Source organism: Trichechus manatus, unplaced genomic scaffold (assembly GCF_000243295.1).
Source record: "Trichechus manatus latirostris isolate Lorelei unplaced genomic scaffold, TriManLat1.0 scaffold00014, whole genome shotgun sequence".
NCBI classification, from domain to species: domain Eukaryota; kingdom Metazoa; phylum Chordata; class Mammalia; order Sirenia; family Trichechidae; genus Trichechus; species Trichechus manatus.
The window spans coordinates 11,697,461-11,710,828 of record NW_004443950.1 but is presented as its reverse complement, the minus strand read 5'-3'; the positions used below and the strand labels follow the sequence as shown (position 1 = coordinate 11,710,828).

The 13,368-nt window shown below is 39.3% G+C and overlaps 1 protein-coding gene across 3 annotated transcripts in view; it reads right to left on the bottom strand.

Moving 5' to 3' along the window:
* Positions 1 to 13,368, bottom strand: part of AMFR (autocrine motility factor receptor) — a 38,979-nt gene that overhangs the window by 10,878 nt on the left and 14,733 nt on the right. For 2 of the 3 annotated variants that reach the window (XM_004371572.2, XM_023726890.1), the window contains exons 4-10: positions 12,755 to 12,907; positions 10,834 to 10,874; positions 10,083 to 10,215; positions 8,400 to 8,533; positions 7,432 to 7,542; positions 2,912 to 3,102; positions 1,134 to 1,237 (exon numbers count right to left, since the gene is read on the bottom strand). In XM_004371572.2, the coding sequence (XP_004371629.1) occupies positions 1,134 to 1,237; positions 2,912 to 3,102; positions 7,432 to 7,542; positions 8,400 to 8,533; positions 10,083 to 10,215; positions 10,834 to 10,874; positions 12,755 to 12,907 (867 nt within the window). The remainder of the gene's footprint in view (positions 1 to 1,133; positions 1,238 to 2,911; positions 3,103 to 7,431; positions 7,543 to 8,399; positions 8,534 to 10,082; positions 10,216 to 10,833; positions 10,875 to 12,754; positions 12,908 to 13,368) is intronic. The other variant, XM_023726889.1, reaches the window with a different exon arrangement.

The window sequence follows — 13,368 nt, the reverse complement described above, 5'->3', positions numbered from 1 at the left end:
AAAAAAAAAAATAGAAGAATCTATGTGAAATCAAATTGACAACAGCAACTCAAAAGGTTTGACGGGAAGCCTAGGGGGCAGTGAGTTGAAGATAATGGTGATGGAATAATTTGGAAATGGATAGTGAGAATAGCAGCACAACTGAAAGAATGTAATCAATGTCACTGAATTGTACATGTAGAAATTTTTGAAATGATGTAACTTTGGCTATGTATGTTTTCACCAAAAAAAAAGGTCCTCCAAGGTCGAGAAGGGAGAGTGTTGACATGTCGTGGGGTTGTTAACCAATGTCATAAAACAATATGTGTACTGACTGTTTAATGAGAAACTATTTGTTCTGCAAACCTATATCCAGAGTACAATTTTAAAAATTTAAAAAATAAAAAAGAATTAAGATTAATGAATGAATAAACAAATGAATCAATCACTTTCTGAAATACTAGCTAGGCTTACCCAGGTCAGCCAGACGCCCTGAGCCAAGCAGGACTAAAGCAGTTTGCATTTTAAGACTCTTGTGTTATTTTACCACAGTGAGCACCAGATTTAAACAATGGTGAAACATGTTTCTCCAACAATGTAAAATAAACACACAGACCACAAGACAAGGTTCTGGAAAAATACAAAGAGTCTTGAAGTATTTAAACAACATGATTGAGCAAACAGCATGCCTCAATATCTCAAAGTACATGAGTCTTTGTCTGTTTACTTATTTATTTATTTTGGAGGGCAGGGCCAGGATTTTAAAAAACCACATTTGGTAGGTCTCATAGAGTTTTTAATAAAAGAAGCATCATTCGCTTGAGTCAATAACGCCCCCAAACTATTTTGGCTAGAATCGAGGAGATTGCCAAGGTATGCCTAGATCACAATAGAGTGAACCTACCAGTGCTCAGAAAAGCCCAGAGTATCTGCCACACAAGTGAAAGGAAAGTTGGCTTCCAAACTAGTTTCAAATTTAAAATCAGAGGAATTTAAGTGATCTCGCTGAATAAATAAAATGCCCCTGAAAAGCCTGCCTTTCTGCCAGAGCTGAGTAAGCCCCGTAAAGTCACATATACAGCACATATTTCCAGCCTTTCTTCTCCTCCCAGCTACTAATCGTCTTCTTTATGACAGCAGTGAGCGGTGCTTACCATTGCATTAAGCTGGGAGTTGCTTGCCTGAGTAATGCCAAGAATGTTGGTGGTGTGCATCACTTCGACGGAAAAACTCGGCAGCCAACTTGCAATCCGGGACCCTAAAAACAAATGAGAACCAGGCCCGAGTTTGAGAGAGCTGACTTTTTCCCTGTGTTACCTCTCCAGAGCAGGCCCCTCAACAGTAGCAGCTAATAGTCCCTGGGAGCTTACTTTATGCAGGGCTTGTGCCAAGTGTTTCATACAAATCAGCTCATTTAATCCTCACTAAAACCCCACATGGTATCTCCTAAAAGTATCCCCATTTTCTCTTCTCAGAGATTGAGCTCTAGTCAAAGCACTCAGAGGTAATGAAGTTACCCAAAGTCAAACGGTAGTAAGTAAGGTGGTTAGTATTTGAAGCCAAGGAGGCAGCTCCACAAAACGTCATCACCAGTCTTTCCTGCCTCCCAGTGACCCTCGACCCACACAATACCTCCTCCCCCAAATCTACTCTCTAGGTGTAGAATATAAGGAAGGTTTCCATGGCTCTAAAGCTGCCACAACAGGCTTCTGATGAATTTTCGCTCCTCTCTTTCACACTATACACAACTTACTACTCATTTGGAGAGACACCATTTTCAAAATTACTCTCATGAAGTATTTTCTCCTTAATAACCTGATTTCATGACCTTGGTTTTCTGATTCGAAATTTTTTTCAGAGTTCTGTAACACATGCTTGTGGCCTACTGCCACCAAGAAGTCTGTTGCTTGGCTATAGAGGCATTTCCCTAAGAAAAGGGGGGCCCAAGACACAACACCAAGTACTGGCTGTAAAACTTATTTTATGTACTTACTAGGGAGAACTAATAAAGCTTTTCACTAAGTTTTTAGGAAGAATAAGTCATAAAGTAATGGACTGCATGGCCAGGACCCATCTCCGAGATCTGCTAGTCTATCTCAGAAGTCTTACCTGGTAGATGTCTTATTTAATAGTCACTAACCCAGCCCCCTGCAAACCCCGCCAGCACCCCCGGCCTAGCCAGTGGGCAGCCCCTCCGATACTCTTTCGGAGATCTGGTCCTTCCTTTCAGGGATTTCACCAGCATGCCACCACTTCCACCATGCACCACCCTTCAACACTCAGATCAGAGATCTGAATAACATGCCGTCTAACAAAACGCCAGGGATGCCCGTTAGATAGTAGTAACCAAAATAGGAACTCCCAGAACTGAGTGGTGGTTGGACTGACAAACATCAACAACAGCTCAATGTAGTGTGAACCAAGGAAGGAGGATCGATCAGCCACTTATGGGGGTGTCCCTGACCTTAGAACTTTAAGTGTGGTTTTTATTACAACTCCTTTCAACACTGCTGGGAGGCAAAACAGTCACACTTTGTGGACAAAGAAATAGGGTTGCAGCTAAACTCTGCTTCTGGCGTTCCCTGGAAAAGTGACTCAGTGACCTTCATTATGTGCTTAAGTACTCCATCAATGCCATGTGTTATTAGCAAAGGTTACCTATTAACCTGATTAAGTGCTCTTTGAAGGCATGGTTGATTCAGTTTTACTACCTCCACCCCCGGCCCCCAGCCTCATCCATATTCACATAGAATCTAGCAAAATGCCTGACATGGAGCAGCTCCTCAGTACTGCCTACACTTGCCAAACATTTTCAATTAAAACTGAGATACACTGTTAGACTGGCCTCTACAGGGTAATGAATAATTAAAACAGCACCCCCTTGGGGGGAACACTCCTTCAGGTATAACTTTAGAGGTTGAAACCAACTAACCATCAAAGTGGAAGAAGTGATTGTGTTGGTTTAAGCGAGGTCGACCTTCAGCGGCTGCCACGGGAACCAGGTTCTCATCCAAGTTCTCTCCTTGATGGTCTTCCCTGACACGACTGTTGTCAGCAATATTAAGAGACATTCTGCATGTTGGGCAGGAGGTATCTTGTTCCAGCCAGGAACGAAGACAGGAGCTGGCAAAAAAAAGTCCAAAATAAGCTATATGAACATGCTTGCCAAAGATTAGACAGGTCCATAAAACAAACACTACACGTAGCTCAACCACATATATGAGACTAAATGGGCACACCAGCCCAGGGGTAAAGATGAGAAGGCAGGAAAGCTGGACGAATGGAAATGGGGAACCCGAGGTCGAGAAGGGGAGAGTGTTCACACATCATGGGGTTGGCAACCAATGTCACAAAATGGTATGTGTATTAGTTGTTTAATGAAAAACTAATTTGCTCTGTAACCCTCTATCTAACACAGAATAAAAATTTTTTGGAAAAAAGAAGATATATGAACATGCTTAATTTCCTTAGCATATTTCATCAGAATTCATCAGAAGTATGCTGAATGTATCAAATATGTTCCAATTTCCTATTTACCATCAGTGAGATTTAAATGTTGAGAAAAAACAATGAACATTCATTTGTTGACATTACTGCTTTGTCCTACTTCACTCTAATACACTCCTAATGTGTTCTGCTGTGAACACTAATTCATACATGGCCATCTACCAAGGTCCTAGTCATGACCCCTTTTCAGTAAGACTTCACTGCATAGCTCACCATCTTTCTTTCCAACCCTGTGTGGCTACTTCAAAATCCACATGGATGAAATCATCTGCCCTGGTATCTCATGTCCTTGAATCCTCTACTCCAATGATCTTTTCTTTCACTCTATTTTAGTACCTACTGACACAGTCAGAACCTCAGCTTGTCTTCAGTATCCTGACTCTTAACTAAAGCTCTTCTCCTCCCAGCTCATTTCTCTGGGACCCACACTCGGAAGACCTCCCACCCACTGATAACACCACTTGTTCATCAGGCATCAGCCCATCAGGTCCTCACTTCCCTCCTCGCCTACCTTACCGCACAAACACCATCTCAACTTCCTCAACCCTCCTCTATTTGTATTCTGCTTTCCCAGTGAGGCGGAAAGCTTCTTTTGCCCTCTTCTTTTAGGAGACCATGATGCCCTAATTATGGTAGACACCTGATAAACACTTGTGGTGTCAGTTACCGGAAAAGGTACTAGATAGAATAAGGAGTAGAAAATGTGACATCTGGTCCCAACTCCACCACTAACCAGCTGTGTAACCGCAGGCAAATCCTTCAACCTCTCTGGACTAATCCTCTTAACTAAAAAATGAGAAAATTAATGAAGTGATTTCTAAGGCCTCTCACTCAATGCTAATTATGTTATTTTTCTTCCAAGATCTCAAGGAGGCACTGAATAAAAATGCCCACCTGTGCTGTGGCTGTCTTTCATGTTTCTTAGTATCTGGGAGCACATGCACATAGGAAGTTACCTAGGAGAACCTCACCATCACGTGATGACCCTCCGAGTCACTGGTAACCTCACTTTGCCAGAGGCCAGGAAGTAGTAGGCCACTTCTTACTACCTCTGTGCCTTAAGAGTGGGTGACAGCAATGTTCCAAAACAATGGAATCTGTATATGTGTATACACAAGTCTATCACATTCTAATAAAGTACCTATAATTCCTGTCTGTGATAATTTAAATATTAGCCGAATAAATTATTCTATTTTTTAAAAGTCCACTTTCCCTTAATGAACACACCACTAGTAAAATTCGCCTTGTGGGGGACTCTGCAACTGTAAGACCCTTGCCCTCCAATACTGCTACACTGTAACATGCTTTTCCTAAGCAATTCTACCTGTATTTCAAAGACCACACAAACTTCCCACATTAAACAGAATAGTCTAAAAACCCCTGGGTGAGTACAACCAGTTAGACACAGTTGCCTCAAAAAAAAAAAGCTAAGATTTCCACAGTTGAAAGAAACCAAACTTCAGAGAAAACAGGTATTTTTCTACATAACTATAATATTCTATTGATGAAGTATTTCCTCCTCCTTCTAAGTATAACATTCAATGTAACTGAATATTCACTGGGCTCTAAAACCTTGAAGACACGTTTTCTATTACAACCAATTATCTTGCTATACTCACCGCCGTTGAGTCGATTCTGACTCATAGCAACCCTATAGGACAGAGTAGAACTGCCCCATATGGTTTCCAAGGAGCACCTGGGGATTTGAACTGCCAAACTTTTGGTTAGTAGCCGTAGCTCTTAACTACTATACCACCAGAGTTTCTAACTATAGTCTGCTGGAATCTAGACATTTAGCTTTATCACAAACTAAAATGAATTGCCCTCAGATGATCATCACACGAACCTGCTCCCACTCTATTAACCAAAGCTACAAAGTAAAGTAAGCCAAGAGGATGTCCTAACAATGGTTTGTTTGCTCATTCAACCCAAGGGGGACAGTGTTTTAAAATTAAATCCTAAAATTAATCCAATCACATGAATGACAGCATTTCTTCTGGGCTAAAATATACTCTGAGTTATTCTTCCCACTAGCCTCTCCAAGCTCCTTTAGGAATATCTGAAAGGTTTTTGAGAAATATGCATGAATTCCTTAGTCTCCCCAACCTCAGCAAACAGCACCATCACCCAACTCAGCTACACAAACCAGAAATCTAAGAGACTCCCTGATACCTCCTATATTCTCACTTCCCCACATCTAATCTAGCACTACATCCTTCCTAATCTCTCTCAAATCTACCTACTTCTCCCCAACAACACTGCCACCACTGTAGCCTGAGCTACTTTCAGTGCATACCTGAACCACTGTAGAAGTTATTAACCAGCTCCCCTGCAACCAGAGTAATCTTTTTAGGCTGCAAACTACACTGCACCCCTCGTCCCCCACCCACAACACCTACCACAAAACCTTCAGTGGCTTCTCACCCCTCCCAATGGCCTCTAAGCTCCTGCAGGGTTGAACTTGCTTCTCCTGACTCAGCTAATACCACTCCCTCTTACACTCTGAGTTACAGTCACACAGGTTCTCATTAGTTCCTTCAACACACCACATTCCCTCCTACTAAGGAGCCTTTGTACAAGATGTCCCTTCTGTCTCAAACACTCTTCCATCTGACCCCTCCTTCCACTAACTTCAATTAACTCCTACTCCTCTTAAGTCACTTCTTCCAGGTTTGAATCAGGTTCCTTTGTTACAAGCTCTCAAGAACCACGTTCCTTTTCTTTAGAGTACTTATCTCAACCTGTACGTATACATGCATGATGTGATTGCTTAATTCATGTTCATATCCTCTATTCAAACGTAAGCTCTGTGAAAGCAGACCACATATGTCGTTTTCATTTTATCCTCAGGACCAACATAGCACCCGGCACGTAATAATCTGCCAAAATATCTGCTGAATAACTGATACTGTAGCTCCAAAGCCCTTCTAATATTAAAAAGGAGAAGAAAACCTATTTGGAAATATGAAATGAGTGGAAGATTAAAGATGTAAAGATCAAAACTTTCTCAATATACAAAATTTACCACAGATGCAGAAGGCCAAAAGATACCTCCAGGACTGTCAACATCAAAAACATCAAAATCTATTAACAGAGTAGTTTAAACAGACACAGACCCTGTGAGATCTCTGAGAAGAAACAATGACAGGCAGTGAGGACTGAAATAGACATGAACAAGGACTCTCTGGGGAGGACTGAACCTGGACCACACACAGATCTATTCCAATCTTGAAGGACTACATAAGCTTTTATTTTGTAATCCTTGCGAGCACCAGTCAGTTCTTCTGGACTGTTTAGTGGTCCTGGTCCAGTCCCGATCTCAGCCCACTTCTCTAGTATATGTTAGGCTGCTTTTGGGCATGTGCAAGATGCAAAAATACGCATTTCCTCTCCCCAGTGAGGTAATAAGCTGTTGAAAGCAAGGATCCCCTATCCTTTTTCTTTTAAATCTTACAGGATTATTTGCTGTCCCTCAGAGCTTAAGTGGAGAAGGAATATGAAGATAGCTAACACATCCAGAAATTAAGATGGTAAATTGTGAACAGGGAACCAAACCAGCTGCCATCGAGTTGATGCCGATTCATGGTAATCCCGTGTGTGTCAGCGTAGAACTGTGCTCCACAAGGTTTTCAATGGCTGATTTTTCTCAGAAATAGATCACCAGGACTTTCTTCCAAGGCACCGCTGGGTGGACTCGAACCTCTAACCTTTCACTTAGCAGCGGAGCACATTAACAGTTTGTACCACCCAGGGACTCCAAACAGGGAACAGTCTGGCAGCACAGGGAAGAGACTGAGGGATGGAGGACACCCAAGTGCCTCCCAAGGCCTAACTAAGGGAATAGCTCTACTTCCTCTGCTAGGATTAGTCAAGCCTGGGTACAAAAAGCACCCACATGCCCTGGACAGAACACCAGTCTCATGCGGCCCTTCATGGAGCTCCTACTTATGGAAAAGATGTCCACAGGGCAGTTTCCTTGCGGCCTGCATGGAGTCCCAGCAGATTGCACAGTCGTCGTTATTGACAGCCAGCTCCTCTGGAGTTGCAACTGCAAACCTGTAAACAACAAACCATAGAGCCCAGCAGGAATCTGTCAATTCCACACACATATACCACGCATCACTTTACAGACTTCATCTTTACACAGCACAGTAACAGAGAAATTATATTCGGTGATAAACTTCCAACAATCAGAAGCATTACCCCTGCTTTCTTTTTACATAGCCAGCTAAAGGTTGAGAAATTTGTATGTAACTTTATCTTACTAACGACTCCTGTTAGTGATGACTCAAGGGAACATTCGTGGGCAAAGCAGAGGAATAAACCCCCCAGAGATCCAAACTGTTCCCCTGGACACGAACAGGATACATACTAATCTTGCACTTCAGGCTTGATTTAGCCTCAGGTTGGCAAGTGAGTGCGTCCTTCAATGAGGTTAAGTGTGTGCGCGTGTGTGTGTGTGCGCGCGCGCACACATGTATAAGGAAATGAGTCCCACCTTCACAAAGTAAAGAGGACAGAAGCCCAAGGATGCATCCATTTAACAGAGATGATGATAAAAATAATGACATAATAATAAGAGCTAATATTTACTGAGGGCCTTTACATGCCCAGATCATTCTAAGCATATTACATGCATTATCTGTTTGAACACCAAAGTTCCAGGAAGAAGGTTTTATTAATATCCTTATTTCAGAGATGAAGTAACTGAGGCACAGACTGTTAAGTAAATTGTCCCAAGTCACACAGCAACTAAACAGGAATTCACACCCAGGCAGTCTGACTCCAGAGCCTATACTCTTCACCACCCTACTAACAGTTTATGAGAGCAAGTTCTGACATGATCTGGGATTTGTTACTATTAAAAAGCTAAAATGAGCAAACTTGGGAACAGCTGGCCTGTGCTTACTTACCTGGCTTCCATGTTTCCAACCACACGCAAATAGTTCTTGTGCCGACGGATTCGACGCTGTACCTCGTGAAACAGATAGCGCAGCTGCATAAAGATCACCAGGCTGGCCATGGACAACCAGATGTTGCCAAATAACTTTAAAAAAGGGAAAAAGAATAAAACATACAATAGAAGTGAACATGAACTGGCTAGCGCAAAGGGTGCAGTGTGTAAAAAGTTCCTAATTACTGGTGAACGTGAAGTGGAAGAGTTTTTCAGAAAGCAAATGCAAATATTTATCTCATTATCCTAAACAATGTACATCATTCTTTGGCCTAGTCACTCCATCACCAGCAATTCCTGAGGAAATAATCAGAAATTAAAAAGCTTTTTGTACAAACTGTCTGATTCCAACTGTGTGGCATTCTGGAAAAGGCAAAACTATAGGAAGAGTACAAAGATCAGTGGTGCACATGGCATTACGTGTTTGTCAAAGCCCACGGGACGGTACAACACAAACAATGAACCCTAATGTAAGCTATGGACTTCAGTTAATAATAATGTGTCAATACTGATTCATCAATTATAACAAATTTTCCACATTAGGGCAAGATATTAATAGGAGAAACTGTGCAAGGGGAAGAGGGGGCATATAACTCTCCATACTTCCTGCACAATTTTTCTATATACCTAAAACAACTCTAAAAAACAGTCTACTGGAAAAGAAAAAAAAGCTTTATGCAAAAAGATACCCATCCAGGCAGCTATAAAAAAGAAAATTTGGAAATGAACAAAATATCTAGTGGGAGAATATGTAACTCATATAATATTACATCATCTTTAATTATATTTAATATATACAGTTATGTATTATTATATTTTACATACTATCATAAGTTTGAAGGTTAATTACATGAGAAAATGATATTTAATAGTTAAGTGAAGAAAGGAGGACAAAACTACCTTAAGAAAACTGACATGTGATTAAAAAAATTTATGTAAAGATGTGAAATAGCAAACAATGGAATACAATCTACATATCCCATTATGGGCATTGGTTAATTAGTTATGAGGAAATTTTTATCCTAAAGGCATTAAAATGGTTTGAAGAATTGTAGCTAACATGTGAAAATGTTCATAATACATTAGTTAAAAAAACACTAAACTATATGTCTAAAATATGTTCTCAATTAATTTATGAATGTACATATTTGAATATATAAAGAAGTAGTAAATACAAGAAAATGCTAATAGTTACCTTTGGGCATTTGTTTTTCCCTTTTTGGAAGCCTCCTTTTTTTTCACAAAAGCAATGCATGCTCGGTTTTTTGTTTTTTTTTTAAGTATGTTTTCAAAGTTACTTTAAAAAGTAGACTAGAAATGTGCTGTGTCTTACCCAATAATTTTTAGAAACTATGGGGAGAGATATTCCCTTAGATTCATGCTTTAAGAATTATGTCTTGACCTTGGTCAGCAGTTAACCCCGTCCCCCAGGAGAGCAGCACACGCCTCCAGAAAAGGGCACGAGCCAGAATGGCTCCGTGACACTGCTTGACCCAGTGCAGAAAGAGAAAGGATGCACGGCTGCCTTCAGTGTTAGAGTCTTTCATGTGGTTCATTCAGATCTTAGCCCAAATGTTTCACTTGTTAATGTACTAACCAGGGTTCCTGATTCTGAAAAAATGAGCCCTTGGAGGGAACTTACCAACATGTGAATATGGTGCATGAGGTCCAGGGACAAGAGAGTAAGTTCCATGACGAAATCTGTGTAATAGACATATGTTCCCTTTCCTTCCCATGTCCCTTCATGGTTGAGGTCCCAGAGGTGAATTACATATCTGCAACAGAAAATAGAGAAAAGCACCTTAATAATTTATTACATCTGCATTTGGTTTTAACATTATATAGTCTGGTTGTATTTTATACAGTATATCTTTTTTTAAATAATATTTTATTGTGTTTAAGATGAAAGTTTACATAGCAAGTTAGGTTCCCATTTAACAATTTCTACACAAATTATTCAGTGACGTTGGTTATGTTTTTCACAATGTGTCATCCTTCTCATTCATTCCACTGTAGTTGTACCATTTCTAGTACTGTAGTTTCCCAGCCCCCTTACCTTCTTATCTTTACTTTAGAGTGATTTTTGACCATTTGGTCTCATTAGGATGTTTTTTAAAAGAAGCTCATTACTCACAGATGATACTCTTCATTTTATGAGCCAATCTGTTATTTAGCTAAAAGGAGACTCGAGGGCTATTTTCAGTTTAAAGAGTATCTCAGGGTAACAGTCTCAGGGAATCCTCTAGTCTCAACCAGTCCAATAAGTCTGGACTTCTTAAGAAATTGAGTTTTGTTCCATGCTTCTCTCCCGTTGTATCAGGATCTATACGCTCTATCTTAACATCAACTATATGAGCAGACCTCAGTCACCTCCCTCCCAAATCCCTACTCACCGTAAAATCACATGAGCAGTCCTCACTGTCACAAGAAGAGACTATTAAAAAAAAAAGACATATTTTTTTCTCTTTAATAAAACTTCAGATTGCTCAAGCCAAAGTTACTTTTATAAAATGATGGAAGACAAAAATGTCTCAGCTAACAAAAAGTAGATTGTTCAAATTCACCAACCATTTTATTTCCTCTGCTTCAAACTTCCATGGAATATTTTCACAACCTAGAAACTCAACTCTTATTGTGCCTTTTCCTACATATAAGTGACAACCAATGATTACCTGTCCACCTCCTGGGAATGTCTTCTACAGTCTTGGGGTTCTTCCTAACAGTTCAACAATCACTTCTATAGTTATACAGCATTATGTAACCATAGTTAATTACTTAGAGCTGTCTATATACCTGGTGACCCTATACCTCAAAGTACAGCTTAGGTACTACTGTCCTAAAAACGAGTACCTGCTCTCTAGCCAAAGCTCTGTGCACTCACCTTTGCTGCCGCACAAGGAAAGATAATAAAAGAAGTGAATCAAACACAAAACAAGCCTCTTATAGTATTTGGTATTATAGAAATTGAGATTAAGAAAAATTTCCTCTTAATCTACCAGAGTAGAACTGTTAATTATTTATGTTGGAGATTAAAGGAAACTATTGTTTTGTAAATAGAAAACATTTTATATATGGATATAAAGAATATGATTTAGTTAAAAATATCAAATCTGTAACACAATAAATTATCTTTAAAAGTAAATAATAATAAACTAAAATAAAAATATGTACTATAATATGACCCAATGGGTCTTAATTTTTTCAAAGTTTGGCCTAATATTAATTGAAAATTAGAGAACCAAAAAGGGATAGCAACGTATCATTCAAATGGCAATTTATAATAAAATATATCGAAAGCAAACTAACATAAATTGGTGTAAATATAACAGATTTTTTAAAGAGAAAATATATTTGTATACCTTTTATATACATAAAAGTAGTCAACTAGGATTACAAATGTTTTTATTAAGCATTTAAATGTTCCTTTTCTAATTTTACTTACAGTACTACGCTGTTCTCTGAAATGAACACTATTAAGCAAAAATAAAATTTAACTCTATTCTAGCAAATTCCCAATCAGTAGTTCAAACTTAATAAATGTTTTGATATTAGCTAATTAGCTTTGGTATAGCGACTATTTCATTTTTTCATTAATAATAGAAATTATGGGTAATATAAAGGTATTTTGCCTTTGGCCATAAGAAAAAGCAAATATAGCCACTGAATATAAGGACATATAAAAAAAGTTCATCTCTATTGAACAGAAATTACTATTTTCAAAAAGTAAAATTTTTCCTCAATTTTAAAACATTCATAGATATCTCAGATTTTCCTTTCAAAATAATGAATACAGTTTACATATTATTCTCTAAAATCTCAATTTATGCCCTATCTAAAAAAACAGATTATAGATAATTTCATTATTAATCAACACAAATCACTGTTTATAACATCTTAAGGGGAAGACACTTTCTGCTTTGGAATCAGAGGGCTTGGATTGTGCCATCTGCCACTCTAGAATCTGAAGCAGTTCATTTCACCCATTATGGCTCAGCTCTTCATCCATAAACAGGAGTAATAAAATGAGCCAAACACATAAAATACTTAGAACAACCATCTAGAAAGCACTACATATATGCTGGCAAAAATAATTATTTTTTTAGGTTCCAGCAAGGATTATATGAAACAGCAACCATAAAAGCGTTCAGTACCAGTACTCGACACAATATTGGAGCTCAATGAATGCTAGTTAAAATCAAAAAGCAAATATCCATCAGTCACTTCATTAATGAAAACAATCTGCAACAATCCTCCAGCTTTCTTGAAAATATACAGGAATATCATCAGAGCAGAAACCTCTGTCCAGTATCTTACCTCTGCAGCCATGAAAGCTAACGTGTGCATCCCATGAGTGTAGCCTGTGATGCAACAGACAACTGCTAATCCACAGCAGGAAAGCAGCATAGCAATCAACAGAGACAGGACTCGACCATGGCTGCTCATCGGTGTGGTGGGAGAGAAGGAAAGCTGAAATGTACAGAACAGAGTAGGAAGCAGATTCTTCTTCATGGAAGCATTAAAACTTCACTGAGAAGCTCAAGCAAGGTCAATCGTGGCTTCTCTGCTCTGGTGTCTGTGCTCAGCTGCATAGTCAAATGCAAACCACAGAACAGCAGCATCCCATTACCATATGGACAATCTCCAACCCACCTAAATCTGAATATTAGCTGATATGTAGAGATCTCTGTAATTTAACAAATATAAAAATGTGCACAATATTTTCGTCTCATATTCGCGAGAATCCTACTACTACCAGGATTGTAAACCTTTGGAAAACTGTCTAAGGGTGGGCAATTCTAACCTTCAACATTCAAGAGGACCCAGAAGAGGGGCATATTCTTTTGTCTTTCTTTTATCAATCTTGCTCTAGCCCTCCTACCCAAAATTCAACTGGGGGACATTCCTAGCCTGTCTAGGGCTAGGACAAC